This window comes from Papio anubis, chromosome 20 (assembly GCF_008728515.1).
Source record: "Papio anubis isolate 15944 chromosome 20, Panubis1.0, whole genome shotgun sequence".
Classification (NCBI taxonomy): domain Eukaryota; kingdom Metazoa; phylum Chordata; class Mammalia; order Primates; family Cercopithecidae; genus Papio; species Papio anubis.
The window spans coordinates 42,021,301-42,048,413 of record NC_044995.1 but is presented as its reverse complement, the minus strand read 5'-3'; the positions used below and the strand labels follow the sequence as shown (position 1 = coordinate 42,048,413).

At 53.6% G+C, this 27,113-nt stretch overlaps 2 protein-coding genes and 1 long non-coding RNA gene across 4 annotated transcripts; 2 read left to right on the top strand and 1 right to left on the bottom strand.

Moving 5' to 3' along the window:
- The first annotated feature begins 1,985 nt into the window (after positions 1–1,985).
- UBL5 (ubiquitin like 5) lies at positions 1,986–4,567 on the top strand. Of its 2 annotated transcripts, none has more exons than XM_003914848.3 (5): positions 1,986–2,109; positions 2,447–2,513; positions 2,710–2,793; positions 2,956–2,993; positions 4,413–4,567. In XM_003914848.3, the coding sequence occupies exons 2-5, from the start codon at positions 2,458–2,460 to the stop codon at positions 4,454–4,456; spliced, it is 222 nt and encodes a 73-aa protein (XP_003914897.1). In that variant the 5' UTR covers positions 1,986–2,109; positions 2,447–2,457; the 3' UTR covers positions 4,457–4,567. The 2 variants fall into 2 exon arrangements, with proteins under 2 accessions (XP_003914897.1, XP_003914899.1); XM_003914850.2 differs by having other exon boundaries at positions 2,023–2,189.
- A 5,393-nt stretch (positions 4,568–9,960) lies between these two features.
- On the bottom strand, positions 9,961–10,932 carry LOC103879923. The gene is made up of 2 exons (XR_640719.4): positions 10,744–10,932; positions 9,961–10,559 (listed from the first exon to the last, which is right to left on the bottom strand). It is a non-coding gene; the product is annotated as an uncharacterized LOC103879923 (long non-coding RNA).
- A 158-nt stretch (positions 10,933–11,090) lies between these two features.
- Positions 11,091–25,548, top strand: PIN1 (peptidylprolyl cis/trans isomerase, NIMA-interacting 1). Its single transcript, XM_003914852.2, has 4 exons — positions 11,091–11,282; positions 14,310–14,522; positions 23,889–23,999; positions 24,948–25,548. The coding sequence occupies exons 1-4, from the start codon at positions 11,225–11,227 to the stop codon at positions 25,055–25,057; spliced, it is 492 nt and encodes a 163-aa protein (XP_003914901.1). The 5' UTR covers positions 11,091–11,224; the 3' UTR covers positions 25,058–25,548.
- Positions 25,549–27,113: the final 1,565 nt, after the last annotated feature.

Sequence of the window (27,113 nt, the reverse complement as noted above, 5' to 3'; positions counted from 1 at the left end):
GGACAACATGGTGAAACCCTGTCTTTACTAAAAATACAAAAAATAGCTAGGTGTGGTGGTGCGTGCCTGTAATTCCAGCTACTCAGGAGGCTGAGGCAAGAGAATCGCTTGAACAAGGGAGGCAGAGGTTGCAGTGAGCTGAGTTTGTTCCACTGCACTCCAGCCTGGGCAACAGAGCAAGACTCTGTCTCAAAAAAAAGAATTGAGACACAGCCTCACTCTGTTACCCAGGATGGAGTGCAGTGGCGTGATCTCAGCTCACTGCAACCTCCGCCTCCAGTGTTCAAGCGATTCTCCTGCCTCGGTCTCCCAAGTAGCTGGGATTATAGGTGCCCGCCACCACACCTGGCTAAATTTTTTTTTTTTTTTTTTAGTAGAGACGGAGTTTCACCATGTTGGCCAGGCTAGTCTTGAACTCCTGACCTCGTGATCTGCCCACCTCGGCCTCCCAAAGTGCTGGGATTACAGGCATGTCCTTAACCTTGTCTACATAAACCTGTCGATTGAGACCTGTCTCAGATACTTTTTGGCTTACAAATTGACTGAATTGAGGAAGGAAGGCCCTTGTCCCACCAGCCCTCGCAAACCTGGAATGTGGTATGGAGTGCTCCCCAAAGATATAGATGCAGGAGACTGTGCAATTGTCCAAAGTTTCCAGTTACCTTGCAGGCATTTAAGGTTGGTGACTGACAGTGAGGCAGGAGAACAAGGAAAATGAAGCAGAAGAAGAGCAAAGGGAATTAAACGTTGGATAAAGGGCAAAATAAGTAAAACCAGAGAGCAGAAGCAAGGTGAAGGGGCGGGTGAGCAAGAAGCAAGATAAATGGCAGAAGCTGAGGAGACAAAACAAAAGAAAGATTAAAAACTGAGTAAAAATCCCATGGCCGGGGAAATCAGGACCAAACCAGTAAAGAACAGCTCTTTAGGCATAAGCATGCGCATTAAAGACAAAAAGTATCCTTAACATAAGGATAACCAGCTCATTAGCGCTCATGCATATGGACGGCATATCATGCAGGTACTTAAAATTATGGAATGAAGACAGCCCTCAAGCGCACAGGGGCCAAAGTAACTAAGCAACACACCTATCATTCAAAAAGGTAGACACTGGCTACACATTAGGCAGCCTTGGGAAAAGAAGAAAAGCCTGGCCAACATGGTGAAACATCATCTCTACAAAAACTACAAAAATTAGCCGGGCGTGGTGGCGGGCGCCTGTAATCCCAGCTACTCGGGAGGCGAAGGCTGCAGTGAGCCGAGACCGCACCATTGCACTCCAGTCTGGGCAACAGCGAGACTACGTCGGGAAAAAAAAAAAAGACCCAAACTACACCAAGCTGGGGCTGATCTTATCTCGCAGAGGTCAGTCCGCTCTCCCCTCCGAGAGTGCAATACTGTGCTTAATAAACTTGCTGCTTTGCTATCTCTGTGTGACTCGTTCAAATTTTTGTTCGGGGCACCAAGAGCCTGGAACTGTGTGGTAACAGCAGCTATTGGGCAGCGTAGAGTCTAGTCCAGGATCCAGCTTCGCCTATTGACTGGAGTCCGCATCCCGGGGGAATGCGATGGCCAGAGGGCAGAGGTGAGCAAAATGCTCACGAGGCCCAGCCCCGAATGAACCCAGGGGGTCAGAAGGGATGACTGCAGAATTCGCTCCCCCCTACCCGCTCCGCCCTAGCTCCTAGTAGCCGCAGAAAGAGGCTTCGGGCCCCCACCCCCGGGACCCTCTGGTGTCCCACCATGTGACCGAGTCTCCCTGCAACAATGACTTCAAAAGAGCTGGGGCCAGCGCCGGATCTCTGGCTCTCGCTCCACGCCCTTTCCCCGGCCCCACACCCGCCGAGACCCCCCTCTCTACCCCGCGCGCTTACCGCAGGCGTCCCCCTGCCAAGCCTTGGGACACGGAAACCCGTACTTGTGAACCGCAAACACACAACAGACTGCAAACCCGGAAAAACCTGAGCCAGCGTTGACCACACCGCCTGGCTAGGGGCGGGACTTCCGGCCCCGCATTTTTACTTCCGCTTCCGGTTCCCAGCGTCAACTGCTGCCGGAGTTCTGCGCTCGGGTGAGGAGCTAGTGGCGTCGGCAGGTTCGAGGCGATTCGAGGTGAGGGGGTCAAGCGGAGAGGCTCGGAGTTGGGGAAAGCTGTCGCGACCCAGCCACCCAGGGTCTGGGGTCGGTGGGAGGTGAGGCCAGGGAGTTTTGTGTCAGGGCATTCAGGCGTCGAGAAGGGGCGGATGCGCGGCTGCCTGGGGTTCGCGGCCCTGGGACAGGGGACTTGGCCTGGGAGTATTCGAGTGCGGGGGGTTGGGGGCAGAACGGAAGGCTCAGTAACCGGGAATTTTAGGGCCTGGGACTGGGACACTTGTAGGCTGGGGCTTCTGGGTCTGGGAGACGCCCGAAGCTCTGATTTTGCTACTTCCCACCCCACTGCTCTGTGTAGCACCAGCTAGGATGATCGAGGTTGTTTGCAACGACCGGCTGGGGAAGAAGGTCCGCGTTAAATGCAAGTATCCACTGGCAGCCGAGAGGCAGTGGTACCCGCAGGGGTGCTTGGCGTGAGGCAGGCAACTCAATCTGTTGTCGGATGGTTTTAGTTAAACCCGGGAGAGGGGGCGGATGGGGTTCTGGCAGATGGTATTTAGCCCTGGAATGTCCTCTTCCTCGTTCTACCGCTCCCATTTGCCTTAACTCCTCTGCGCCCAGCACGGATGATACTATCGGGGACCTTAAGAAGCTGATTGCAGCCCAAACTGGCACCCGTTGGAACAAGATTGTCCTGAAGAAGTGGTGAGTGCAGTAGTAGAGCCACTGGGTGGACTGGACTAGGCCGGAAGGTTTTGGTTTGGGGGAGCGCTGCAAGCAGCCCTTTGCTTAGGCTGGGCTACCTCATTCAGCCTCCAGGCTGAAGAGCCTACTTAGCCTTATCTCTGAAATGTCTCTTTTCCTTAGGTACACGATTTTTAAGGACCACGTGTCTCTGGGGGACTGTATCCTTTGTGTGACTTCTTGAGGAAGCATCTACATACCCAGCCTCGGTTATCTTCGTTCAAAACTAAAGTCTGCATGAGATAATGTTTATTAAGTGTTTAACTTAGTACGTGGCACATGGTGAGCACTTAGAAAGTGGGAGCTAGGCTGGGCGCGGTGGCTCACCCCTGTAATCCCGGCACTTTGGGAGGCCGAGGTAGGCGGATCACAAGGTGAGGAGATCGAGACCATCCTGGCTAACACGGTGAAACCCCGTCTCTACTAAAAAATACAAAAAAATTAGCCGGGCATAGTGGCGGGCGCCTGTAGTCCCAGCTGCTCGGGAGGCTGAGGCAGGAGAATGGCATGAACCGGGGAGGCGGAGCTTGCAGTGAACCGACATCGTGCCACTGCACTCCATCCTAGGCAACAGAGCGAAGACTGTCTCAAAAAAAAAAAAAGAAGAAGAAGAACATGGGAGCTATGTAATTATTTGGTTGGGGAAGAGGGTAGTTGGTGAAAGTTTGACTTCAAGTTCAAAATATTCATTACTGACCTCCACCTGAGTGCTGGACAGTAGGTCAGGGTGGGGTGAGACTCAGGTATATCTATTGTGCAGAAGGAACAGAAGCTTTTTGAATTTTTATTTTATTTATTTTTTTGAGACAGTCTCGCTCTGTCGCCCAGGCTGGAGTGCAGTGGCGCGGTCTTGGTCCACTGCAACCTCCACCTCCCGGGTTCAAGCAGTTCTGCCTCAGCCTCCCAAGAAGCTGGGATTACAGGCGTGTGCCACCACTCCTTGCTAGTTTTTGTATTTTTAGTAGAGATGGGGTTCTGCCACATTTTCCAGGCTAGTCTCGAACTCCTGGCCTCAAGTGATCCTCCCGCCTCGGCCTCCCAAAGTGCTGGGATTATAGCCATGAGCCACTACACTTGGCCCAGAAGGAACATAAACTTTTTTTTTTTTTTGAGACAGAGTTGTGCTGTTGTTGCCCAGGCTGGAGTACAGTGGCACAATCTTCGCTCACTGCAGCCTCTACCTCCTGGGTTTAAGCGATTCTTCTGTCTCAGCCTTCCAGGTAGCTGGGATTACAGGTGCCCACCACCACGCCCAGCTAACTTTTTTGTATTTTTAGTAGAGATGGGTTTTCACTGTGTTTAAACATCACGGTGTTGGCCAGGCTGGTCTCAAACTCCTGACATCAAGTGATCCACCTGCTTCAGCTTCCCAAAGTGCTGGGATTACAGGCGTGAGCCACTGCACCCAGCCAGAAATTTTTTGGTAAAGTTTCAGTTCTCTCCAAATAAAAATGGCCTGGTCCAAAATGGGCTTCCTTAGCCCTGAACTGAGACCTCAGGCCACCCTGACCCAGCTGTGAATGGATGAGAGGGGTGGGGATGGAAGCCAGAGTCAGGATTCCTTAACACCTTTCCTTCAGATGAAATCCACGATGGGATGAACCTGGAGCTTTATTACCAATAGATGAGAATCCTCATCTTCCTGCTGCCCCGCTCTCCTTTCCCATCCTCATCCCCCACACTGGGATAGATGCTTGTTTGTAAAAACTCACCTTAATAAAGACTTAGATGTTGCTTTGTTGCTGTCTCTTTGCATGAGAGCTGTCTAGTGATGGATGGATTGGTCGCTGTTTGGTCTTCACTGCACCATCAGTGTGTACCTGCTGAAATAAGAGCTTCAGATCAACTGGATCCATGAGGGCAGAGTAGACCAGCAGGCTGGGAGTCTGTGTAGGAGCCCAGAGAGAGCTCTGGGGTTTGCTGTGGGTGTCTGAAGGTCAAGAGACGCTGGGATTATTGTCACCCTAATAGACCAAAGAGCCTCCAGGTAATGACAGTAGATGGAATTGTTAGGAATTAAGATTCTGAAATCACACAGACCTGAGGAGGTATAGATGAGTTTAAAGCATGTTTAAACATCCACAGTTCCTGGCACCATTTTTTTTTTTTTTTTTTTAAGACAGGGTCTTGCTCTTTCACCCAGGCTGGAATGCAGTGGTGTGATCATAGCCCACTGCAGCCCTGAAGTGGACTCACACAGTCCTCCTGCATCAGCCTTCCAAGTAGCTGGGCGGTGTGTACCACCATGCCTGCTAAAATTTTTTTATTTTTATTTTTTTTTTTGAGACAGAGTCTCGCTCTATCGCCCAGGCTGGAGTGCAGTGCAACCTCTGCCTCCTGGATTCAAGCAATTCTCCTGCCTCACCTGAGTGCTGGGATTACATACCATGTAAAATTTTTTGTAGAGACGGTATCCCTATGTTGCCCAGGATGGTCTTGAACTCCTGACCTCAGACGATCGTCCAGCCTTGGCCTCCCAAAGTACTGAGATTATAGGCGTGAGCCATCATGCTTGGCCCTGGCACTTCTTTTCAAGACAAAAATAAGGTGATAGTAGAAAGTGTGGCACTGTAAGTGTGACTACATGAGCTCAGCCTCAAGAGTCAGACCAACTAGATGTGAATTTTTTTTTTTTTTTTGAGACGGAGTCAGCCCAGGCTGGAGTGCAGTGGCGCGATCTCCGTTCACTGCAAGCTCCGCCTCCCGGGTTCACGCCATTCTCCTGCCTCAGCCTCCTGGGTAGCTGGGACTACAGGTGCCCACCACCACGCCCGGCTAATTTTTTGTATTTTTTTCATAGAGACAGGGTTTCACCGAGTTAGCCAGGATGGTTTCGATCTCCTGACCTCGTGATCCACCTGCCTCGGCCTCCCAAAGTGCTGGGATTACAGGTGTGAGCCACTGCGCCTGGCTTAGATTTGAATTTTCTTTTTTTTTTTTTTTTTTTTGAGACGGAGTCTCGCTGTATCGCCCAGGCTGGAGTGCAGTGGCCGGATCTCAGCTCACTGCAAGCTCCACCTCTTGGGTTCACGCCATTCTACTGCCTCAGCCTCCCGAGTAGCTGGGACTATAGGCGCCTGCCACCTCGCCCGGCTAGTTTTTTTGTATTTTTAGTAGAGACGGGGTTTCACCGTGTTAGCCAGGATGGTCTCGATCTCCTGACCTCGTGATCCACCCGTCTCGGCCTCCCAAAGTGCTGGGATTATAGGCTTGAGCCACCGTGCCCAGCTACATTTGAATTTTGATTGATCCTTAGCATGTGATCCTTTTGCCTCAGCCTCCTGAGTAGCTGGAAGTTATAGGTGCACGCCACCATGCCCAGCTAATTTTTTTAGTAGAGCTGGGGTTTCACCATGTTAGCCATGATGGTCTCGATCTCCTGACCTCATGATCTGTTCGCCTCAGCCTCCCACAGTGCTGGGATTACAGGCGTGAGCCACTGCACCCGGCCCTGAATTTCTTATTTCTTTATACCACTCCTCCCACCAGTGGTGAGCATTAATACATTTAAGTGACTCTAGAAACTTTCTGAAATGACCTAGAGTTTTCATCATACGGGGATGATTATATGTTCTGTAATATTTATATACCATTCCACAGTTTGCTTTTCTATGCTTTATTTTTTTTAATTATTATTTTTGATTATTATTATTTTGTGAGATGGAGTTTTGCTCTTTTTGCCCAGGCTAGGGTGCGATGATGCAATCTCGGCTCACTACAACCTCTGCCTGCCAGGTTCAAGCGATTCTCCTGCCTCAGCCTCCCAAGTACCTAGGACTACAGGCAGGAGCCACCACACCTGGCTAATTTTTTGTATTTCCAGCAGAGACGGGGTTTCACCATGTTGACCAGGCTAGTCTCAAACGCCTGAGCTCAAGTGATCCGCCCGCCTTAGCCTCCCAAGGTGCTGGGATTACAGGTGTGAGCCCTTAGGCCAGCCATGATTTAGCAATTTTGAAACTACTTTTGTAGGTATGGGCATATGGGCCCATGTAATACACACAAACAGGGTTGAACAAATAAGAGAGCTGGGTGTCTCACTGTGGAGAAGGAAGTTACAAATAAAACAGGAGATGGGAGTGCTTAAAATGAACCTTGTAGGATTGGATTTGGAGGCATCAGTCTGAATTCAAGGTTTTTGTTTAATAGATATATTAGTACCTATAGATGTGTGTATACATATATATATATTTCCTTGCTCTGTCCACTTCGAGGGACCAGAAACAGTGACACTCCAGTAGCAGTGAGCACCCATCCTGGAACATAAAGAGAACACTAGTGGGATAACAGGACCGGGGGTGGAATTTGTGGTTTAGTTAATAGTATTATATTGATATTGGTCTCTTAGTGTTGATAATTATATTATGGCAGGGTTTCTGAGCTTTGGCATTGTTGACCTTTTTGGGTTGGATTTTTTTTTTTTTTTTGAGACAGAGTCTCGCTGTGTCACCCAGGCTGGAGTGCAGTGGCATGATCTTGGCTCACTGAAACCTCCACTCCCTGGGTTCAAGCAATTCTCCGCCTCAGCCTCCCGAGTAGCTGGGATTACAGGCGCCTGCCACCACGCCTAGCTAATTTTTGTATTTTTAGTAGAGATGGGTTTTGACCATCTTGGCCAGGCTGGACTTGAACTCCTGACCTCGTGATCCACCCACCTTGGCCTTCCAAAGTGCTGGGATTACAGGCGTGAGCCACTGTGCCTGGCCTTTTTTTTTTTTTTTTTGAGACAGTCTCATTCTGTCACCCAGGCTGGAGTGCAGTGGGAAGCTTATGGCTAATTGCAGCCTCTTAACTCCTAGACTCAAGATCTTCCCACCTCAGCCTTCCAAGTAGCTGGGATTACAGGCACGTGCCACCACACCCAGTGAATTATTTTTGTAGAGATGGGGTCTTGCCATATTGCCCAGGCTTGTCCCAGACTCCGGGTTCAAGCAATCCTCCTGCCTTGGCCTTCCAAAGCCCTGGATTACAGGTGTGAGCCACCACGCCCAGCCCTTGGGTTGGATAATTCTTTTGGTTGGGGCTGTGCCTTGCAGGATGTTAGCAGCATCCTTGGCATATAATACGAAATGCCAGTAGCCAGTAGCATCTCCTGCTCCAAAATGTCTGAAGATATTGTAATAACCAAAAATGTATCAAGATGTTGCCAAATGTCCCTTGGGAAACAAAGTCCCTACTGGTTGAGAATTTTGTTCTATTATTTATTTAAGACACTAATATTACGGAAGGCTGGGTGAAGCGTACATGAAAACCCCACTGTTTTTCTAACTGCCCATGTCTACAATTTTTTTTTAAAAAAGTATCTTTTTGCCCAGGTGTAGTAGCCAAAATCCCAGCACTTTGGGAGGCCGAGGTGGGTGGATCACCTGAGGTCAGGAGTTCGAGACCAGCCTGACCAACATGGAGAAACCCCATCTCTACTAAAAATACAAAATTAGCCGGGCATGGTGGCGCATGCCAGTAATCCTCGCTACTCGGGAGGCTGAAGCAGGAGAATTGCATGAACGAGGGAGGTGGAGGTTGCAGTGAGTCGAGATAGTGCCACTGCACTCCAGCCTGGGCAACAAGAGCAAAACTCCGTCTCAAAAAAAAGTGTATTTTTATTATGCTAATACATGCTTGTAAAAAATGTTCTATTAAAACTTACGCTTTTTTTTTTTTGAGACGGAGTCTCGCTTTGTCACCCAGGTTGGAGTGCAGTGGTGCGATCTCGGCTCACTGCAAGCTCCACCTCCTGGGTTCATGTCTTTCTCCTACCTCGGCCTCCCGAGTAGCTGGGATTACAGGCTCCCTCCACCATGCTCAGCTAATTTTTGTATTTTTTGTAGAGACAGGGTTTTACCATGTTGGCCAGGCTGGTCTTGAACTCCTGACCTCAGGTGATCCTCCTGCCTTGGCCTCCCAAAGTGCTGGTGTGAGCCACCACGCCCAGCCTAAAACTTAAATTCTTAATTTCTTCCTTCACCTGCATCTCCAGTGATAGTCATTAACATATTGGAAAGAATCCAGAAGTTTTTAGTGATATAAATCTATAGTTTTTATATAATTGTGATAATTACATATTACTTATTTTTATTTATTTATTTATTTATTTATTTATTTAATTTTATTTTATTTTTGAGATAGAGTCTCGCTCTGTCGCCCAGGCTGGAGTGCAATGGCATGATCTTAGCTCACTGCAACCTCCGCCTCCCGGGTTAAAGCGATTCTGCCTCAGCCTCCCAAGCAGCTGATGGGACTACAGGCACGTGCTACCGCACCGGGCTAATTTTTTGTATTTTTAGTAGAGACGGGGTTTCACCATGTTAGCTAAGATGGTCTCGGTTTCCTGACCTTGTGATCTGCCTGCCTCGGCCTCCCAAAGTGCTGGGATTACAGGCGTGAGCCACTGTGCCCGGCATATTATTTATTTTTTAACAGGTAATTGATAATTATATATAATTTCATACTCATACTGTTCAGCAGCTTGCTTTTTATGCTTTATATCTTTGATATCTTTCTATAAGTGATCTATTCATAAATTTCCTTTGCTTTGGTTTTGTTGTTCTTTCATACATACTATAATTGCTGTACCATATTATGACTTGCTTTTTCACCCGGCAGACAATACCAGTTAACACTACATATCCTAGGTATGGGCCAGGCACTGTTTTTTGTTTTTGGAGGTGGGGTTTTTTTTTTTTTCTACATGGGGTCTTGCTCTGTCAACCAGACTGGAGTGCAGTGGCATAATCACAGCCTCACTGCACCCTCGACCTCTGAGGCTCAAGCTATCCTCCCACTTGAGCCTCCTGAGTAGCTGAGATTACAGGTGCGCCACCACACTCGCCTTTTTTTTTTTTTTTTTTTTGAGATGAAATCTCGCTCTGTTGCCCAGGTTGGAGTGCAGTGGCACAATCACGGCTCACTGCAACCTCTGCCTCCCAGGTTCAAGTAATTCTTCTGTCTCAGTCTCCTGAGTAGCTGGGATTAAAGGTGCCCGCTACCACGCCTGGCTAATTTTTGCATTTTTAGTAAAGACAGGGTTTCACCATGTTACCAGGCTGGTCTTGAATTCGACTTCAGGTTGTCTGCCCGCCTGGGCCTCCCAAAATGCTGGGATTACGGGTGTGAGCCACCGAGCCTGGCTTGAGTGCTTTATGTGGATTAATTTATTTAATCTTCACATCAAACAGAAGGATGTATTATTGCTTATCCGCACTTTGCAGATTGGGAAACCAAAGTACAGAGTAACATTAAGTAATCAGTTCAAGGTCACATAGCAAGTGGCAGTGCCAGGCTTTAAACCCAAGTCTGGCTCTAGACTTCTCTTAGCCTTCTACTGCATCCTGCATCTAATTTGTTGTGGGCAGTTTTCCCTGAGTTCACTTCACTCAGCCTCATTCTTTTTAGCGGTCACATAGGGTTCTATGCTAGGTGAACTGTAGTTGAACTGTTTGCTGTCAGTGTCTTCAACTCCCATATCTACCCACAGTTCCCGAACCCTGGGTCCCAAATACCTCCTCTGTGTCCCACGGGCTCTGCAGACTCTATTTTAAGTTGGCTAAAACTGAGCTCATCTCCTCCCACCTGTACCTCCTCCATGTTCTTATATGAATGTCAATGTCGGCACCCACTGGTCACCCAGGATGGAGGAAGGAGCCAGACTGTGAAGGAATAAGGGAAGTAAGCAGGTTCCAAAAGACGTGGAAGGCGTTTGGGTCCAGAGCCTAGGGAAAAGTTTGGCCCTGCAAAAAATAAAAGAGGCTGGGTTAGCTTTGGACATCTGGGGAAACAGGTGGAATGAGGGAGGATGGAGGAGCCAAATTTAAGCATCGGGCACTTAGGTGCTCATCTCCAAGGCAACTGCATTGCTATGGCAACAGCAGAGGCAGCACCGCCCCGCCCAAGTACCACCTCGACCGCCGTTACCTCCGCAGCAGCCAGACGCTTCCGCATGAGAGGGCTGGGGGCTTGCGGACCTTCGGGAACGGCTCAGGAAGGCGGGAGTTGCTGCTGCATTAGCCAATCCATAAGCTCTGTCCCGCCTGGGTGGGCTCTGCGGCGAGGCGCGCCAAGAAGGGGTCGGGAGTTTTTTGGCGCTCGCTAAAGGGCGTTGAGAAGGGCGGGGCCGCGTCGCTTCGGACCACTCAGGAGCCGAGGAGAGCGAGTGGGCGGGGACAGGCTGAGGCTGGCCGGGGGCGGGGCAAAGGGATAACGTGGGAGGGTCCGCCCAATCTCTCTTCTACCCAATAGAAGGCTAGAAAGCCAATCCGGACGGTTGGGGCGTCCAATGGGCGTTGCCGCGAGGCCCCGTTGCAGAGCGCGTCTAGCCAATAGGCAGCGGCGGCGGGCGGGCGCGGGCGACCGGCGGCGCGGCTGAGGCGGAGCAGGCGCTGCGGCAGGAGGGAAGATGGCGGACGAGGAGAAGCTGCCGCCCGGCTGGGAGAAGCGCATGAGCCGCAGCTCAGGTGCCGCGGGGGTCGGGGCTGGGGCGGGACCGCGCGGGCCCGCGTAAGCAGGGCTCGAGCTCACCTCTTGGGCGCGGCGGCAGCGGTGCCTCCCTCCTGTGGGGTCCTGGCTCCTCCGCGTCGTACCCGGGGTAACGGCCCCGGCCTGCCCTGTTGTGGGGACTGCGAGCCTCAGGAGCCGCCGGGAAGCCAAAGGAAGCTGAGGCAGGGGGCTGGGCGGGTGAGGGTCCGGGAAGTCCGGGGCGATGGCCCTGGCCCTGCCGGCCCGGCTGATACCTCTCGGCCTAATGCACCTGACGCCCCCGGGGGACGTCTCTGCACCTTGCTGGGCCCGGGGGCACCCCTGGGAAGGGGACACTCCAGTACCCTGCAAAGGGCATAGGGTGTTGCCCGACCTCGGGTCCACAACCTACCGCTGCTAACACCCCTACCGTGTACACCTAATGCTGAGTCTGCGACATCGCCGGTGACATTCTGCCAGACGATGGCCCCTGTGCTTAGGCCCGATTTAACGGTTAGCCACAATGATAATATTGCCAGTAACAGGGCCCGTTTGTCTGTGTCAAGCGCTTTAAGTTCTCTCTGAATTGCCACAACTCTGGGAGCCAGATAGTTATTACTTCCTTTCTTACCAGCAAGGAAACTGAGGCCAGAAAACTGAAGGAACTCGTCCAAGATCATTCCAGGGGCTGGGGGTTGAATTAGGACCTAGGCAGTTTGCCTCCAGATCCCCCCGCCCGTGTCACAGCAAACTCCTGAGTAGCAGGCCCAGCATCTGTGGGCAGGTCGCGAGTCACTCTGCTGCCTCCAGAGCCCATAGCAATCGCATTTGCAGTAATAATTCTCCTTGGTTGAGTGCCAGGTTCTGGTGAACGCTTTGGATACATGGACTCTCCTCATTAACCCCGTGAGGTTTGATCTCCTTATTCTCTAGTCCCCATTTTTCAGATGAGAAAACTGAGGTGCAGAGAGAGAGAGCCCATTGCCAAGGTTTTAGAGTGAGTCCGTAGCTCAGCTGCATTTGCCCCTGGAACCCGTGCTCTGGCCCATTCTGCTCTAGCCCTGGCCTGTGGCTGGGACCTCCAGCATAAACCGGATGCTCTGCCCAGCCCTGGGCCCATTTCTGCTGTGTCTGCTCGGTTCAACCCTGATGGCTTCCTTTATGGGCGACACTCCATGTCACCCAGGCGAACTGTCAGCCTTTAGAGTGGCACCCAGTAGGGTCTTTACTTCCAGCTTCTTGTTCACAGTATTCACTCCTTCATACCCCTTACTCCCTGGGTAACATCTGGCCACCAGTAATGCTGGTTCCTAGCTCTGCAACACTGTGCACGGTGTAGTAGCTAAGAGCAGAGCTTTCAGGTGTGAAGTACCTGAGTACAGTTCCTCCCTCCCCCTGTATGTGCCTGGAACAGAGTAATGTTACTCATTGCTGCCATTCCCAGAGATGCAGAAGGTGAGGCCTCCGTTTTGTCGTCTATACAATGGAGATAATAAAGGCTATCCCACTCTTAATGTGTGCCAGTTTCTGTCCTAGGCATTTTGCAGATGTGTGAGCTTATTTGGTGCTTTCTTCTTCTTTTTTCTGGAGACGGTCTCACTGTGTGGCTCCGGCTGCAGTGCAGCGTCTGCCTCCCAGGCTTAAGCAGTCCTCCCACCTCAGCCTTTCAAGTAGCTGAGACCACAGGCATGTACCACCACCCATGGCTAATTTTTTATTTTTTATTTATTTACTTCTATTTATTTATTTATTTTGAGACGGAGTCTCACTCTGTCACCCAGGCTGGAATGCAGTGGCATGATCTTGGCTCACTGCAGCCTCCGCCTCTCGGGTTCAAGTGATTCTCCTGCCTCAGCCTGCTGAGTAGCTGGCATTACAGGTGCCTGCCACCACATCTGCCTAATTTTTGTATTTTTAGTAGAGACGAGGTTTCACCATGTTGGCCAGACTGGTCTTGAACTCCTGACCTCAGGTGATCCACCTGCCTCAGCCTCCCAAAGTACTGAGATTATAGGCCTGAGCCACTGAGCCCAGCCAGCCTGTTTTTTGGTTTGTTTTTGTTTTTTCTGAGACAAGAGTCTCACTCTTGCACCCAGGCTGGAGTGCAGTGACATGATCTTGGCTCACTGTAGCCTCCGCCTTCCAGATTTAAACAATTCTCCTGCCTTAGCCTCCCGAGTAGCTGGGATTACAGATATATACCACCACACCCGGCTAATGTTTGTTTGTTTGTTTGTTTGAGGTGGAGTTTCGCTTTTGTTGCCCAGGCTGGAGTGCAGTGGCACAATCTCAGCTCACTGCAACCTCCACCTCCCAGATTCAAGTGATTCTCCTGCTTCAGCCTCCCCAGTAGCTGGGATTACAGGTGCCCGCCACCATGCCCGGCTAATTTTTTATATTTTTAGTAGAGATGGGGTTTCACTGTGTTGGCCAGGCTGGTCTCAACCTCCTGACCTCAGGTGATCCACCCCACCTTGGCCTCCCAAAGTGCTGGGATTACAGGCGAGAGCTACCACGCTTAGCCCTTTTTAAATTTTTAAAAAATTATTATTTAGTCCTTTCAATGACCCTAAGGTAGGAACTGTTATCTCCATTTTACAGGTGAGAACGCTGAGGCCCAGGGAAGGTAGATCACATTTGAACGCAGATTCAGATTTGAATTCAGGTGGTCTGCCTGCTGAGTGCATGCTTCGAGTCAACTTCCTGTCCCCCAGCTTCCTCCTTGAAGTTATCTGGGTTATTTTCCTCCTTGAAGTTATCGGGGATTGATGTTATCCTGTGTTTTGTTTGCTTGTTTAGCACCTGTCTGTTCTCACCTAGAATGTTAGCTCTCTAAGGGTAGGGACTGTATCCTGCCACATTGGCTCATGTCTGGAGAGCCTGTGGCACATGGTGAACACGCCATGGATTTGTTGAATGAAGGCATCCCCTGCAAGCCAGGCCCTTACCCTGGCTTCTGGCTGTGGGCTCAGGTGGTGTCATGGAAGCACAACCCTAGCTGAATTCCCACCTGCCCTCCCCTCCAGGCCGAGTATACTACTTCAACCACATCACTAACGCCAGCCAGTGGGAGCGGCCCAGCGGCAACAGCAGCAGTGGTGGCAAAAACGGGCAGGGGGAGCCCGCCAGGGTCCGCTGCTCGCACCTGCTGGTGAAGCACAGCCAGTCAAGGCGGCCCTCGTCCTGGCGGCAGGAGAAGATCACCCGGACCAAGGAGGAGGCCCTGGAGCTGATCAACGGTGAGCAGGGCAAGGGCAAAGGCTTGGGAGGGGATCTTCTCCCAGGTGGGCCTTTGTAGAAGTCACACCAGACCCTTCACCCCAGCTTGCTCAGCTACCAGGCGTTGGTGTTGGCCAACACCAGAACGCCAGTGCATGACATGACCCTGACCTTCACAGCAGCCATTCTCTTTCCTTTCCATCTGGCATTTCAGGGTGAGCCAGGTAGGGGCAGAGGACCCAGTCCGGGGACTGGCAGACCTGGGTTCAGGTAGTACTGTGCCTCTGTGAACTCTGTGACCTTTGAGAGGGGACTCATGTCACCTCCCCTAGACTCAGCGTTCTCTGTAAAATGGGCATCCTCTGAGGACCATTGTGAAAGTTCAAGGGAATAAGGCAATGCATTTTGCCCAGTGGGCCCTCAGTCTGTGGGAACTGTTGTCAATAGTAATATCATCCAGTAGGGGCCCAAGTCACAAACATAGGTGGGTCCAGAGAGAGTGGTCAGAAAGGTAGTGACTGCGTGCAGGGTGCGGTGGCTCACACCTGTAATCCCAGCACTTTGGGAGGCCTTGGAGGGCAGATCACCTGAGGTCAGGAGTTCGAGATTAGCCTGGGCAGTATGGTGAAACTTTGTCTCTACTAAAAATACAAAGATTAGGCAGATGTGGTGGTGCGTGCCTATAATCCCAGCTACTCGGGAGGCTGAGGCAGGAGAATTGCTTGAACCCGGGAGGCGGAGGTTGTAGTGAGCTGAGATCGCACCACTCCACTCCAGCCTGGGCAGCAAAGCAAGGCTCCATCTCAAAAAAAAAAAACGAAAGAAAGAAAGGTAGTGAGTGCCAGCAGAGCTAGTGAGTTAATTCTGACCTAAGGGAGGAAGCTATTCCCTGCTCTGTTCTGTGTTTCCTCTGCAGTCTGGCACTGGGGTGGCAAACTTTAAAGGCCAGATGGTAAATATTTTAGGTTTCGTGGGCCATGCAGTCTCCGTCAGCTCTGCTTTGTAACTGGATGGCAGTCATAACCAATGTGTGAGCAAGCACATGGTCATGGCTGTGTGCCAAGAAAACTTTATTATTTACAAAATCAGGGAGGATTTGGCCTGCAGGCCATCATTTGCAGAGCCCTGTGTAAAGCTGTCCAGTTTGGCTGCCACTCACCACATGTACTATTTCCATGTAAATTAATTAAAATTACCATTCAGATGCAGTGGCTTACACCTCTGATCCCAACACTTTGGGAGGCCAAGGCGGGAGGATCACTTAAGCCCGGGAGTTTGAGACCAGCTTGTGCAACAGAGCAAAACCCTGTCTCTACAAAAAAATACAAAAATTAGCTGGACGTGGTGGTATACACCTATAGTGCCAGTTACTCAGAGAACTGAGGTGGGAGGATCCCTTGAGCCCAGGAGGCAGAGGTTGTAATGAGCCGAGATCATGCTACCGCACTCCAGCCTGGGTGACAGAGCGAGACCCTGTCTCAAAAATAAATAAGTAAGATAATATCAAAAATTGGTTTCTCAGTTGCACTGGTCATACTTTAGCTGGTGGCTGCCATCTTCGACAGCGGGAATATAAAACACATTTCCATTCTTGGCCGGGCATGGTGGCTCACACCTGTAATCCCAGCACTTTGGGAGGCCGAGGTGGGTGGATCACGAGGTCAGGAGATTGAGACCATCCTGGCTAACATGGTGAAACCCCGTTTCTACTGAAAATACAAAAAAATTAGCTGGACGTGGTGGCAGACACCTGTAGTCCCAGCTACTTGGGAGGCTGAGGCAGGAGAATGGCATGAACCTGGGAGGTGGAGCTTGCAGTGAGCTGAGATCGCACCACTGCACTCCAGCCTAGGCAACAGAGCGAGACTCCATTTCAAAAAAAAAAGACAATTTCCATTCTTGCAGGAAGTTGTGTCTGACAGCCTTTCTCAGAGTCGCCAGAACCTCCTGGGCTATCCCTACTCCAAACAACCCATCCCTCAACCATGCCCAGACAGCCTGGGTTGCTATGCAGCTCTGCCGGGTCCTGGCTGTGTGATCTTGAGCAAGTTACTTAACATCTCTGGACCTCAATCTTTTTCTCCTTCTTCTTTTGAGACAGGATCTTGCTGTGTCATAGCTCACTGCAGCCTCAACCTCCTTGGGATCAGGTGATCCTTCCACCTCAGCCTCCCAAGTAGCTGGGACCGCAGGCTCATAACACCACACCTGGCTGATTTTTGTATTTTTAGTAGAGAGAGGACTTCACCATGTTGCCCAGGATGGTCTCAAACTCCTGGGCTTAAGTGATCCTTCCACCTCAGCCTCCCAAAGTGCTGGGATGACAAGCGTGAACCACTGCTCCCGGTCGTCAAGTCTTTTTCATTTATAAAATTAGTATTAGAATAATAGGACCCACCTCCCAGGGTAGTTGTGAGGACTCCTGGCTAGTACAGTAAAGTGGGAGTAACAGCTCCTGGCATTGGTAAACGTTCTGTTATTGTTAGTGGCCACTGTCATTGCAGTTGTTGGTTGTGGTAACACAGGGCCCAGCACAGAGTGCACACTCGGTCAGTATTGGCTGTTGTTTTACTCTCTCATCACTTGGTCCAGTACTGGCCTGTAGGATGTTATTACACATGCACACCCCCAACATAGCATCTAGCACAGTAAGTGCCCCCGTTAGCCTTATATGTAAGCATGGTAGAGAGAAGCCAAGCTCTTGCACGGAATCTTGAAGGCTGATTAAAGAGCCAGCCTCCTGACCTCTGAGGGCAGGGACTGGATCTCTCTCTTTCCCCTGTATTCCCATCCTGCCACACAAAGCCTGGCCCGGAGTCAGCCCTTACAGCCTTGTTTCATGAGCCAGTAGGAAGCAAGAAGGATTCCTGGCACAAGAACGGGCAGAAGTAAAGGCCTAGGGCTAGGATGTAGCCAGGACTCTGGGGAAGGCTTTGCAGGGAGCTGGGGGGTGGTGAGACCTCTCACGGGCAGGTCCCAGCCAGGTTGAGGATGGTCCTTGTCAGGTGAGGAGTTTGAGTTCTTTCCTGGAGGCAGCAGGACATAATGTGGCCATGTGGGATGAGGAGAGGAACCCAGCAGTGCTCTGCTTTCAGCAAAGATCTGGGAAGCTAGAATGTCAAGGACCAGGGAAACTGGAAGGCGCAGAACCTTCAGAGGTTCTGGTTGCCCCAGAGCAAGAGGAAGAAGTGGAGGGAGAAGCCAGGAGAGAATCACGAGATGACCCCTCGGGTCCTCCCAGCTCTAGTGGTCACTGTTCTGAGGCTTCCGGACCCCATAAGAGTGAGTAGGAGGGCTCAGGCATTTGGGGATGGAGCGGCATGAGGTGGGCTCCTGGGGGTCAGCAGAGCGGCCAGGCGTAGGACAGAGCTGCTTCAGGCGGTCTTGATGAGAGCTGGCAGAAGGCTGAGGCCGATGGGGACAGTGAGGAGGGCATGGGCCTGGGTGTGGTGGGCGAGGGTGTTTCCCCCATCTCTGGGTTGGACAGGTGCACCTGGTAAGTAGCCAGGTCTTAGGGCCTCGCCGTAGGTACCTGCAGATTCGGGAATGTCAGCAGGAGCCCCGCCTGCCCACATGATGGAAGCTGTGGGAGGAACTGCAGCGAGAGACAGTGTGACTTGAACTTGGGGGCTGGAAGTGGAGGAAGAAGTGAAAGGGAGCAGACCTGAGAGAGATTCAAGAGGCAGGATAGAAAGGACTGGGTGATGGATTAGGTGGGCAGGGGTGGGATGTCTGGGGGAGGGTCAGGGAAGAATAGCATGGCCCACCCTGGGCTTGTACAGGGCTGAGTTTCAGTGCCGGCTGTGTGGTCTTCATTCCATGGGCCTCAGTTGCCTCATCTGTAGAATGGGGAGAGGGTGGCTATGAGGATCCAGGAGCGATGGGCTCTGTGGCTGGTGCATTCTGCATGGTGGAGCCTCAGCCCCAGTCATTCGGGTGTGGACAGTGGGGCAGCTGAGGTCAAGTCAAGGTCTCTGCTCATGGGTAGCCCCTGCTGCCACCCCACAGCCCATAGAAAGAGTTCTGGGTAGGACCACAGGCGGCCTGGTGGGCTCAGCACACAGATGATGACCTTGGCCCACGACCTCCCTCTCCTGGTATACTGCCTGAGACGGTACTGGGGCAGATCCCCTCAGAGGTCAGTAGGAGGCTGCAGTGAGGTGGCCCTGGCCAGGGTACACTCAGTAACATCCTCATGTGCAGTGTCGGTGTGGGCATTGGGCACCTGGGCCTCATTTTCTCTTCCATGAAGTGGATGTTCTCCCCTCGAGGGTTCATGCCGGGTGATCAGGAGATCATGATTTGGGCAGCTCACTCCCCAGCTGGCGGTGGGCTGAATCTCATCAGTGCCCATTTAGATCTGGTGCTCCGCCCTTGCCCCGAAGGGACAGGCTGCCTGCAGAGAGAGTCGGGGCCTCCACGTTTTCTGCTGAGGCTCCTTTTCCCAGCATTGGCTCCTCTGCAGCTGCTGGGCTGCAGCCAGAGGCTGTCAGGGATCCGAGGGAGTCATTGCCAGTGTCCTTGTCTAAGGAGGATGGGCCGTGGAGAAGCCCTCCCTGCCTACTCTCCACCCCCGGCCCCTCACATGCCCAGGGCCTGGAGGGTCCCAGGGAGGCTGAGACTATGAGCAGCCATCCTATCCACATACCCATCCCAGCATCCAGGTCAGCCCCTTTGCCCCAGGGTCCCCAAGGTCACTGGCACCCTTCCAGCTTGCTGGCCTTGGGCCAGCCTCTAGCCTCTCCTTCTGGATCTTGGTCTTCTCAGACCTGACCCTGTCACCTCTTTCCCCAACCGGGCCCCTTCCCCTCTGGTGCCTGGGCAGCCTCAAGGAAGTATGCTGGAAGCAGCGTAATGATCTGGCAAGGCAGAGGAGAGAGCACATCTCAAAACCTTTTTGGGGTCAAGGACTACCCCGTTTGTTCCCTCACTCCCACCTAGGTCACTGAGGTGCATTAGCTTGGACTGTTGTAACAAAATACCACAGACTGTGGCTTAAACAACAGTCACCACTTTCCACAGTTCTGGAGGCCAGAAGTCCATGATCCAGGTTCCCTCAGATTCTGTTCCTGGCGAGAACCCATTTCCTGGCTTGTAGATGGCTGCCCTCTCACTGTGTACTCACATGGTATTCCCCAGTCGCATGTGCACGGAGTGAAGGAGCACAGGCTCTCTGGTGTCTCTTCTTATAAGGACACTAATCCTGGCCAGACGCAGTGGCTCATGCGTGTAATCCCAGAGCTTTGGGAGACTGAGGCGGGCAAATCACTTGAGGTCAGGAATTCAAGACCCAGCCTGGTCAACATGGTGAATCTCCATCTCTACTAAAAATACTAAAAAAAAAAAAGTAGTCGGATGTAGTGGCACATGCGTGTGATCCCAGCTTCTCAGGAGGCTGAGGCAGGAGGATCGCTTGAACCTTGTAGGCAGAGGTCACAGTGAGCTGAGATCACACCATTGAACTCCAGCCCGGGTGACACAGCCAGACTCTGCCTCAAAAAAAAAAAAACAAAAACAAAAAGGGGACACTAATCCTGTTGGATCAGGGCTCCACCCTTATGACCACATTTAACCCTAGTTACTTCCCTAAAGTCCCCATCTCCAAATGCAGCCACACTGGGGGTTAGGGCTTTAACACATGAATTTGGGGTGACACAAACATTGAGTCCATAACAGATGGATGGGCAGCTTGGATCTGTCAGGGGCCTGCTCTGCAACAGCCGCTGCTTAAGCGGTCACTGATTCACTCCTTGGAGCAGCCTCCAACGTGGGAGCAGCTGTTACCCCATTTTACAGGCTAGTTGAGTGAGGCTCCAAGAGGTAAGGTCACCTGCCAGACTCACATTGTTCAGGAGCAGCAGAGGTAGGATCTGAACCTGACGTAGTCCAGAGTCAGCACCCATAACGTGTCCTCTTGGGCCTTGGGGATATGCTGTGAGCAGGCTGGCTGGGGTCTGCCAGCACAGACAGGTGCCATTCTGTTTTGCATACAATTTCAGGGGGTCCTGAACACCTTGAAGCAGGTGGAGGCCCCTGCTCCAGACTGGGAGCTCCTGGAGAGGCCACCCTGCATCTGTGTGGTTCTAAGCTGGAGCCACATCGAATCAGGATGGGGCTCCAGCACCTGACAGCCCCCATCAAATTTCATGGGTTTGGTGCCATAAGGCTGACATGTTGTCTTGGAGGAGGCCCAGGAAATCTGGCCTTAGGATCACAGCCTGAGTTTCAGGTAGACAGGGCATGAGATTCCAGCATTTCTGCTTCAAGCCCCGTGGTAGGTCCCTGTCTGCCTCCTTCCCCATGGCCTATTTCTGTCTCATTTATTCATGAACTTCTTGAACATTCATGAACACCTGTTTTGTGCACAGTGCTGGGTTCTGAGGGTGTAGCAATGAACAAGGCCAACCCAGCAGCCTTCGTTCCCACACTGTGAGGCAGGGAAGCAACCTGCCAATAGGACGGCAGTAAATGCAGCACCCAGGGGGAGGCATCTCACACAGTAGGGGATTAGGGGAGGCTTCTGGGGGAGACCAGAGGATAGCTGGTGAGTTTCAGGCAGGACGAGAGGCTTAAACCAAGGTCTGCGAGGCAGGGGAGCAGGGCGGGAGTAGGAGGATTTCATTGTCGGGGGGTCGGGTGCAGGCTGAGCTAACAAGACACAGAACCAAACCCCTCAAGGTCAGCCTCACAGAGCAGGAACTCAGGAAGAAAGTGTTTGGTTTTTTCTTTTTGAGATGGAATTTCGCTCTTGTTGCCCATGCTTTGCCATGCTGGAGTGCAGTGGCACGATCCCAGTTCACTGCACCTTCCACCTCCCAGGTTCAGGAGAAAGCACTTTAAAAAAAAAAATCATTCCAGCTACTTGGGAGGCTGAGGCAAGAGGATTGCTGCAGCCCAGGGGTTCAAGGCCAGCCGGAGAAATATGATGAGACCCCATCTCTACAAACGGAAAACAAAACAGTCGTTGCTGGCTTTCATCAAAGCAGGTTTTCCAAGAGAGCTGGCAGGTCAGAGGCAGATCTGGGTGAGATGAGCTATGGGGGCGCCAAAGTGTGGCTTTTATTTGTTTTTAAGTGGTATGGCTTGCCACTGTGTGTGTGAGAGGACAACTTGGACAGGCTGTCCAATTTCAGGGATCCCTGTGGCTGTGCCCCCAGCCCTGGTCGCTGGGGGCTGCAGCAGGGTGATGCTTGTTCAGGGCCTGGGGCTGGACCTGGCTCCTCAGATGCTCAGCGCCTGCAGGCAGTCCTGCTTCCCCGAAGCAGGTGGGTACCTTGGCTGGCTTAGTGGTCCAGACAGAAGCGGGGACAGGGGACTCCAGTGCTCTGTGCCTAAGGCCAAGGAGATACCTAGAAGTTCAGGGAGAGGAAGGGTGGGAGGGGGTCCTAGCAACATCTAATTTAAGTCGGAGTCACTGGTGGATGTGTCTGGCACAGAGGGGGACCCTGTGGCAGCCCTGGAAGTGGGGTGTTCTGATCAAACCAGGGCATCATGGGCAGAAGCCTCTGTAATATGCCATCCCAACAGAAGCTGGGGCCCTGTATGGCATTGATGTCCCTGTCGGACAGGCACCACGCAATGCCCCAGAGTGATGGCCAGATCTGACCAGGACACGTGGGCCGGAAGGGCCAAGGATAGGGGCAGCAGAGCAGTAGAGGCTGCGTCATCCCTGGGATGCAGTCCACACGGAGGGGAAGAATGATGAAAGCAAGGGACATTGGTCAGGGTCCTGCTCGGTGCCAGGCACTGTGCTGCATGTCACAGCCACTGGCACAAGACCGTCAGGTGGAGGGGCAAAGGGATGTCAGGGCAGCAGGTCCTGTTGACATCCAGCTCAGATACCAGGACACTGGTGGCTGCCATGACGTGCAGCCCAACAGGGAGCTATGGCTGTGCTGTCATGGTGGTACCATTTCCATCATGGTCCCAACCAGGTCAGAGTGTGAGGCCGAGGAACCCTGGGGACAATTGGATCAGTTCAGTGTGTTCAGCAGGTGCCATGATTGGGTGTCCAGGCCTCCTAGCACTGGCTAGGTCACCCAGCAGTGTCCCCATGGCTCTCTGACAGGCTGTAGGCGGGTGCGTCAGCTATGTGTGTCCTGGGCAGGTTGGCCGGCAGTCGTGTCATGGCCTCATTTAGGTCAGAAGGAGCAATGGGTAGAAGTGTCAGGGTGACGTTAGGAAACCCCCTACTGAGTGTGTCAGGGTGACTCTCATGTTGGAGAGAAGAACTGGTGTCCCTGGAGCGTGGCTGCCAGGCCATAGGGTACACGGGGTGGGTGCAGTTCACCCAGAGGGCTGCCCTGGCTTGCTGGGGCTGTCACATCACTGGCCTAGGGAGGACACTGGAAGGGACACCCATTGGTGTCAGAGCAAGAGGAGGATTGGGGTAGAGCAGACTTTGGCCCATGGGCACCTTCCTGGGGGCGGCCTGGACTCGGGAAGGCGGTAAGCCATTTCTTCCCACCTGGCATGTGCACAAGAGTGCATACACAGACTTGCTCACACACATTCACACAACACACACCACGTGCACACACACGCAACCCTCCCCACTTGGCTCCCGAAACATGAGTCACTCAGATGCTACTCTGCTGCTATCCTGCCCCCCTCTGCCAGCAGCCCTGTTCCTCCTTCCTCCAGCAGCCCTGGCCTCCCCCGCCTCCTGGAGAGTCAGAGTCGATGGGCTGGTTTAGGCCACACAGGGTGGGGCCGCCCTAAGTTCTGTCAGCATGCAGACCGTAGGTGGGGAGCCAGGAGAAGAGCTGTGTCGCCTGCCTCTGGGACCCTGGGGCTACAGTCCACGAGTGTCCCTTGCAAAGCCCACCGGGGTGCCTTGGAGACCCTTCCCAGTGCCAGGCTGTTCTTCCCAGATGGGACAGCTGAGGCCATGGGCTGCCGTGGCAATGCTGGGCCCTCTCTGGACAGTTCTCCCACCTCTGCCCAGGGGGCCCTGGGGGCCCAGCTCCCTGCCTGGGTCAGCGTCTCCCTGCTTCCTGCACTCCTCTGATCTGTCCAGCTTGGATGTAGATTTTCCCTCAAATGTGTGTGTGTGTGTGTGTGTGCATGTGTGTGTGCTGGAGAGAGTGACAGCGGGAGCAGGGATGTGAGACCCGCAGGGTTGCAGGGCTCATGGGTGACTGGCGGGGTGCACCGAGTGCTCATGCACGTGAAAGTCGCCTCTTCTTGGGTGTGTGTGAGGACAGGTGTGACTGTGCCTGCAGGTGTGTGTGAGGAGAGGGGTATGGGGAGCATGTGTGCCTGTAGGGGGAGGCTTTCCGAGTGAAGTGCTGCCTCCCCCGCCGGCCAGCTCTGGAGCCCTCCATCCTGTCTGGTCAGGTCCCGCCACCCTGACCTGGCACTCCCATTCCGTTCCATGTCCGCAGGCTACATCCAGAAGATCAAGTCGGGAGAGGAGGACTTTGAGTCTCTGGCCTCACAGTTCAGCGACTGCAGCTCAGCCAAGGCCAGGGGAGACCTGGGTGCCTTCAGCAGAGGTGCGCAAGGAATGGGCCCCACCAGGTCGGGGGACCCCCACTACCCTGAGGGATAGAGGCCGGGAGGGTCTGGGCACTGGGCTCCCGGGTGCCACACCGGCCTTCGGGGTCCAGCAGGTGGCAGCACAGCCCCTTCCTCAGGCTTCAGAGGCTGCTCTGCTGGGCAGGGCCAGGGCCACACAGGGAGGGGGCTGCAGCACTTTCTTCCTGGAATCATCTCTACCCGGGGGTGGGGGCGCGGCCTCTGTGTGTCTGCGCGCAGATGTCCTCATCCCAGGCCCACCAAGGCAGGTACGTCCTGTCCTCTGCCTCTTCCTTTTTGTGGTTTAAGGCTGGGGGCCCTAAGAGTCCCAGGGCATGTCCCCCAGAATCCCTTTCAAAGGTGGGGAAACCAGGGGTGAGAGGAGGTGGCCCTGAGTTTAGGCCTGTCTGGCCAGGAGAGTGGAAATCAGGGACAGAGGGGACCAAGCAGCCTCCTCTTTCTCCTCTTCAGTCCTCGTGATCTGCAGAACATCAGGGAAAGGCCAGGATGGGTTGCAGGGTATGGTGTGCAGGTGTCTTAGTGGGGCGGGGTGGCAGCATGGGGCCAGGAGCTGCCCACCAGCTCCGAGAAGGCTGGTGGGACAGATGACATGGCAGGGCTGGGAACCAGGCCCAGGGAGACGAGTTCACCACCGAAGTGGCCCCTAAACGTGCAGCGGCAGCCGCAGCCCTGCCTGCCATCCTTCATGCTGTCCTCCGGCTTCCCAGGGCCTTCTTAATGGCCCTGCCGCCCCTAGCTGGGCCGCCGCTCAGCACCAGCAATAAACGTGGTGACGGATGAATGTGGACGAGTGTGAGGCTCAGCGCAGGCAGGAGCCCCATCTGTCGTGGCTGCTGCCCGCCCTGCCTCATCCTGTCCTCTGCCAGCCCAGCCTTGACGCCCCCACCGCCCCTCCTGGCTCCCAGGTCAGATGCAGAAGCCATTTGAAGACGCCTCGTTTGCGCTGCGGACGGGGGAGATGAGCGGGCCTGTGTTCACGGATTCCGGCATCCACATCATCCTCCGCACTGAGTGAGGGTGGGGAGCCCAGGCCTGGCCTCGGGGTGGGGCAGGGCAGCTGGGCCCGCCAGCTCCCCTCTTGCCCGCCAGCCAGTAGCCAAATCCCCCACTCCCTGCCACCGTAACACAGTATTTATTGTTCCCAAAATGGCTGGGAGGGGGCCCTTCCAGATTAGGGGCCCTGGGGTCCCCACTCCCTGTCCATCCCCAGTTGGGGCTGCGACTGCCAGATTCTCCCTTAAGGAATTGACTTCAGCAGGGGTGGGAGGCTCTCAGACCCAGGGCAGTGTGGTGGGAGGGGTGTTCCAAAGAGAAGACCTGGTCAGCAGAGCTGCCCCGTGTTCCCCCAGGTCCTGGAGGCAGACTTGAGGACCGAGTTATTTCTAGTTAGGCCACGCTCCTCTGTTCAGTCGCAAAAGCAAACACTCGTGCGGCCCAGCCATGGGCCCTCTGAGCAACTGTGCAGCACCCTTTCACCCCCAATTAAACCCAGAACCACTGCTCCGCTCTCCTGTGTCTCATTTCTCCCCGGGGAAGCATGGGGGGACGATGTCGCGGGGAGGGGATCACAGCCACCCCATCCTGAGTCCCAGCTGCACGTTCTCCCCCAAGACTCCCCCTTGCCCTGGGCCAGCACCCTGAGACCTGCACCCTGAGACCTGCTTCCCTGCCATCTCAGGTACTTCCGGAAGGTTCATGGGTCAAACCCAGCACCTGGCCCAGCACCCACTGCAGCTGCGGTTACCATGACAACAGGGCCCTCCTGGACTGGAGGGGGCTTCTGCGGGGAGGGGGATGGGAGCAGACACGGCTTCTAGTGCTCAATTGAAGGTGCAACAGAGGGGATCCTGGGGCGGGTGGTGGGGAGATGGGGTCCCCCGCCAGTGTTGGGGCTATGGATGTGGCCTGCCTGACCCCCATCCCCTGTTCAGTCGGGGGCTGTGGGTCTGGTGGAAAAGTGGTTATGCCTGCACGCCCTATTCCCCTTCCACTTGATGGGGACCAGCCCAGATTGTGGGGGTGCCTGGCTGGCAGAGCTTAGGGACCTGAGCAACTAAAGCCTGGCCCCAGGGGACCTCCCCTCCTGCAAGCGCTGAGTTTCTAATAAAGGCCAAGCCTCATAAACAATCACCTGCGCCTGCTCCCATCTGGCTGGCTTCGGGAGCAATCGCTCACTCGCCTGCTGCCTGCCTGCCGGAGCGTTTGTCATTAGGAAGGTTTAATGGGTTTCCTCTCAGCTCCAGAGGGCTGGGGAGAGCCGGCTGCATGGCTACACCGCCAGGCAGAATGTTCTCCCGTCGCCTGGTGGAAGGGGGTTGGGAGTGAGGCAGCCGCGCCACCATTCACACCAGCAGTTGGATGTGGGGTTGGGGAAGTGACCACCCCTCCTGGAACAGTGGAGGCCCTGGTTCTGGAAGGATAGGAAATTAGTGGCTGGGGCCCAGAGGGTTTGCCGAGTTCCACTCTAAGGTGAAGAATGGGTTTTGTGTCCTGTCAGCAGCAGGGCCCAGGGAAGGGTGTGCATCGTTCTGTGTGGGAGACGCTGCCCCCCACCCGTGTGTGTGTGTGTGTGTGTGTGTGTGTGTGTGTGTGTGTGTTTGTCTGCATTTGCCCAGTAATGTGTGGGGCCATGTGATTGGTTGTCTCTGTGTCCTGTGCATTTCGGGAGTCCCCTGGTCTAGGTGTGACCACCTGCCCCCCCAGGCACCCCCTTCCCTTGTCTGTCTGTGCAGTGGCCAAAACCCAAATGAGAATGTCACTGTTAGGTAACCATGCCTCCAGAGCCCACTTCGGGGCCGTGATTCATTATTAAGCAGCTGTGCATTCCCTTACCTCCCACTCACCCCCTCCTGCCTAGAAACAGGGCATAAATCCCAGGCCTTTAGGATGGTGACAGTGTAGTCTTCCCTAGTGCCACTTTACAGGCACCTCCCAGGCCAGACCTGCCCCAGGGGGTCAATCTCCACATGCCCCTGGCTTCTGTGGCCGTAGGGCAGGGCTGGAGCAGGTCACCTTGGGGTAAACGGGATTACTGCCCCAGGATTGGAGTTGGCTTCGCGGTGCCCATGTCC

Bases quoted from the DNA above. Each gene is read 5' to 3' on its own strand.
- UBL5 (XM_003914848.3), top strand. From the start codon at position 2,458: ATGATCGAGGTTGTTTGCAACGACCGGCTGGGGAAGAAGGTCCGCGTT. The intron at 2,514-2,709 runs GTATCCACTGGC...CTCTGCGCCCAG, and splicing joins AAGGTCCGCGTTAAATGCAA to CACGGATGATACTATCGGGG. The intron at 2,794-2,955 runs GTGAGTGCAGTA...TCTTTTCCTTAG, and splicing joins AAGATTGTCCTGAAGAAGTG to GTACACGATTTTTAAGGACC.
- PIN1 (XM_003914852.2), top strand. From the start codon at position 11,225: ATGGCGGACGAGGAGAAGCTGCCGCCCGGCTGGGAGAAGCGCATGAGC. The intron at 11,283-14,309 runs GTGCCGCGGGGG...CCTCCCCTCCAG, and splicing joins GCGCATGAGCCGCAGCTCAG to GCCGAGTATACTACTTCAAC. The intron at 24,000-24,947 runs GTGCGCAAGGAA...CCTGGCTCCCAG, and splicing joins CCTGGGTGCCTTCAGCAGAG to GTCAGATGCAGAAGCCATTT.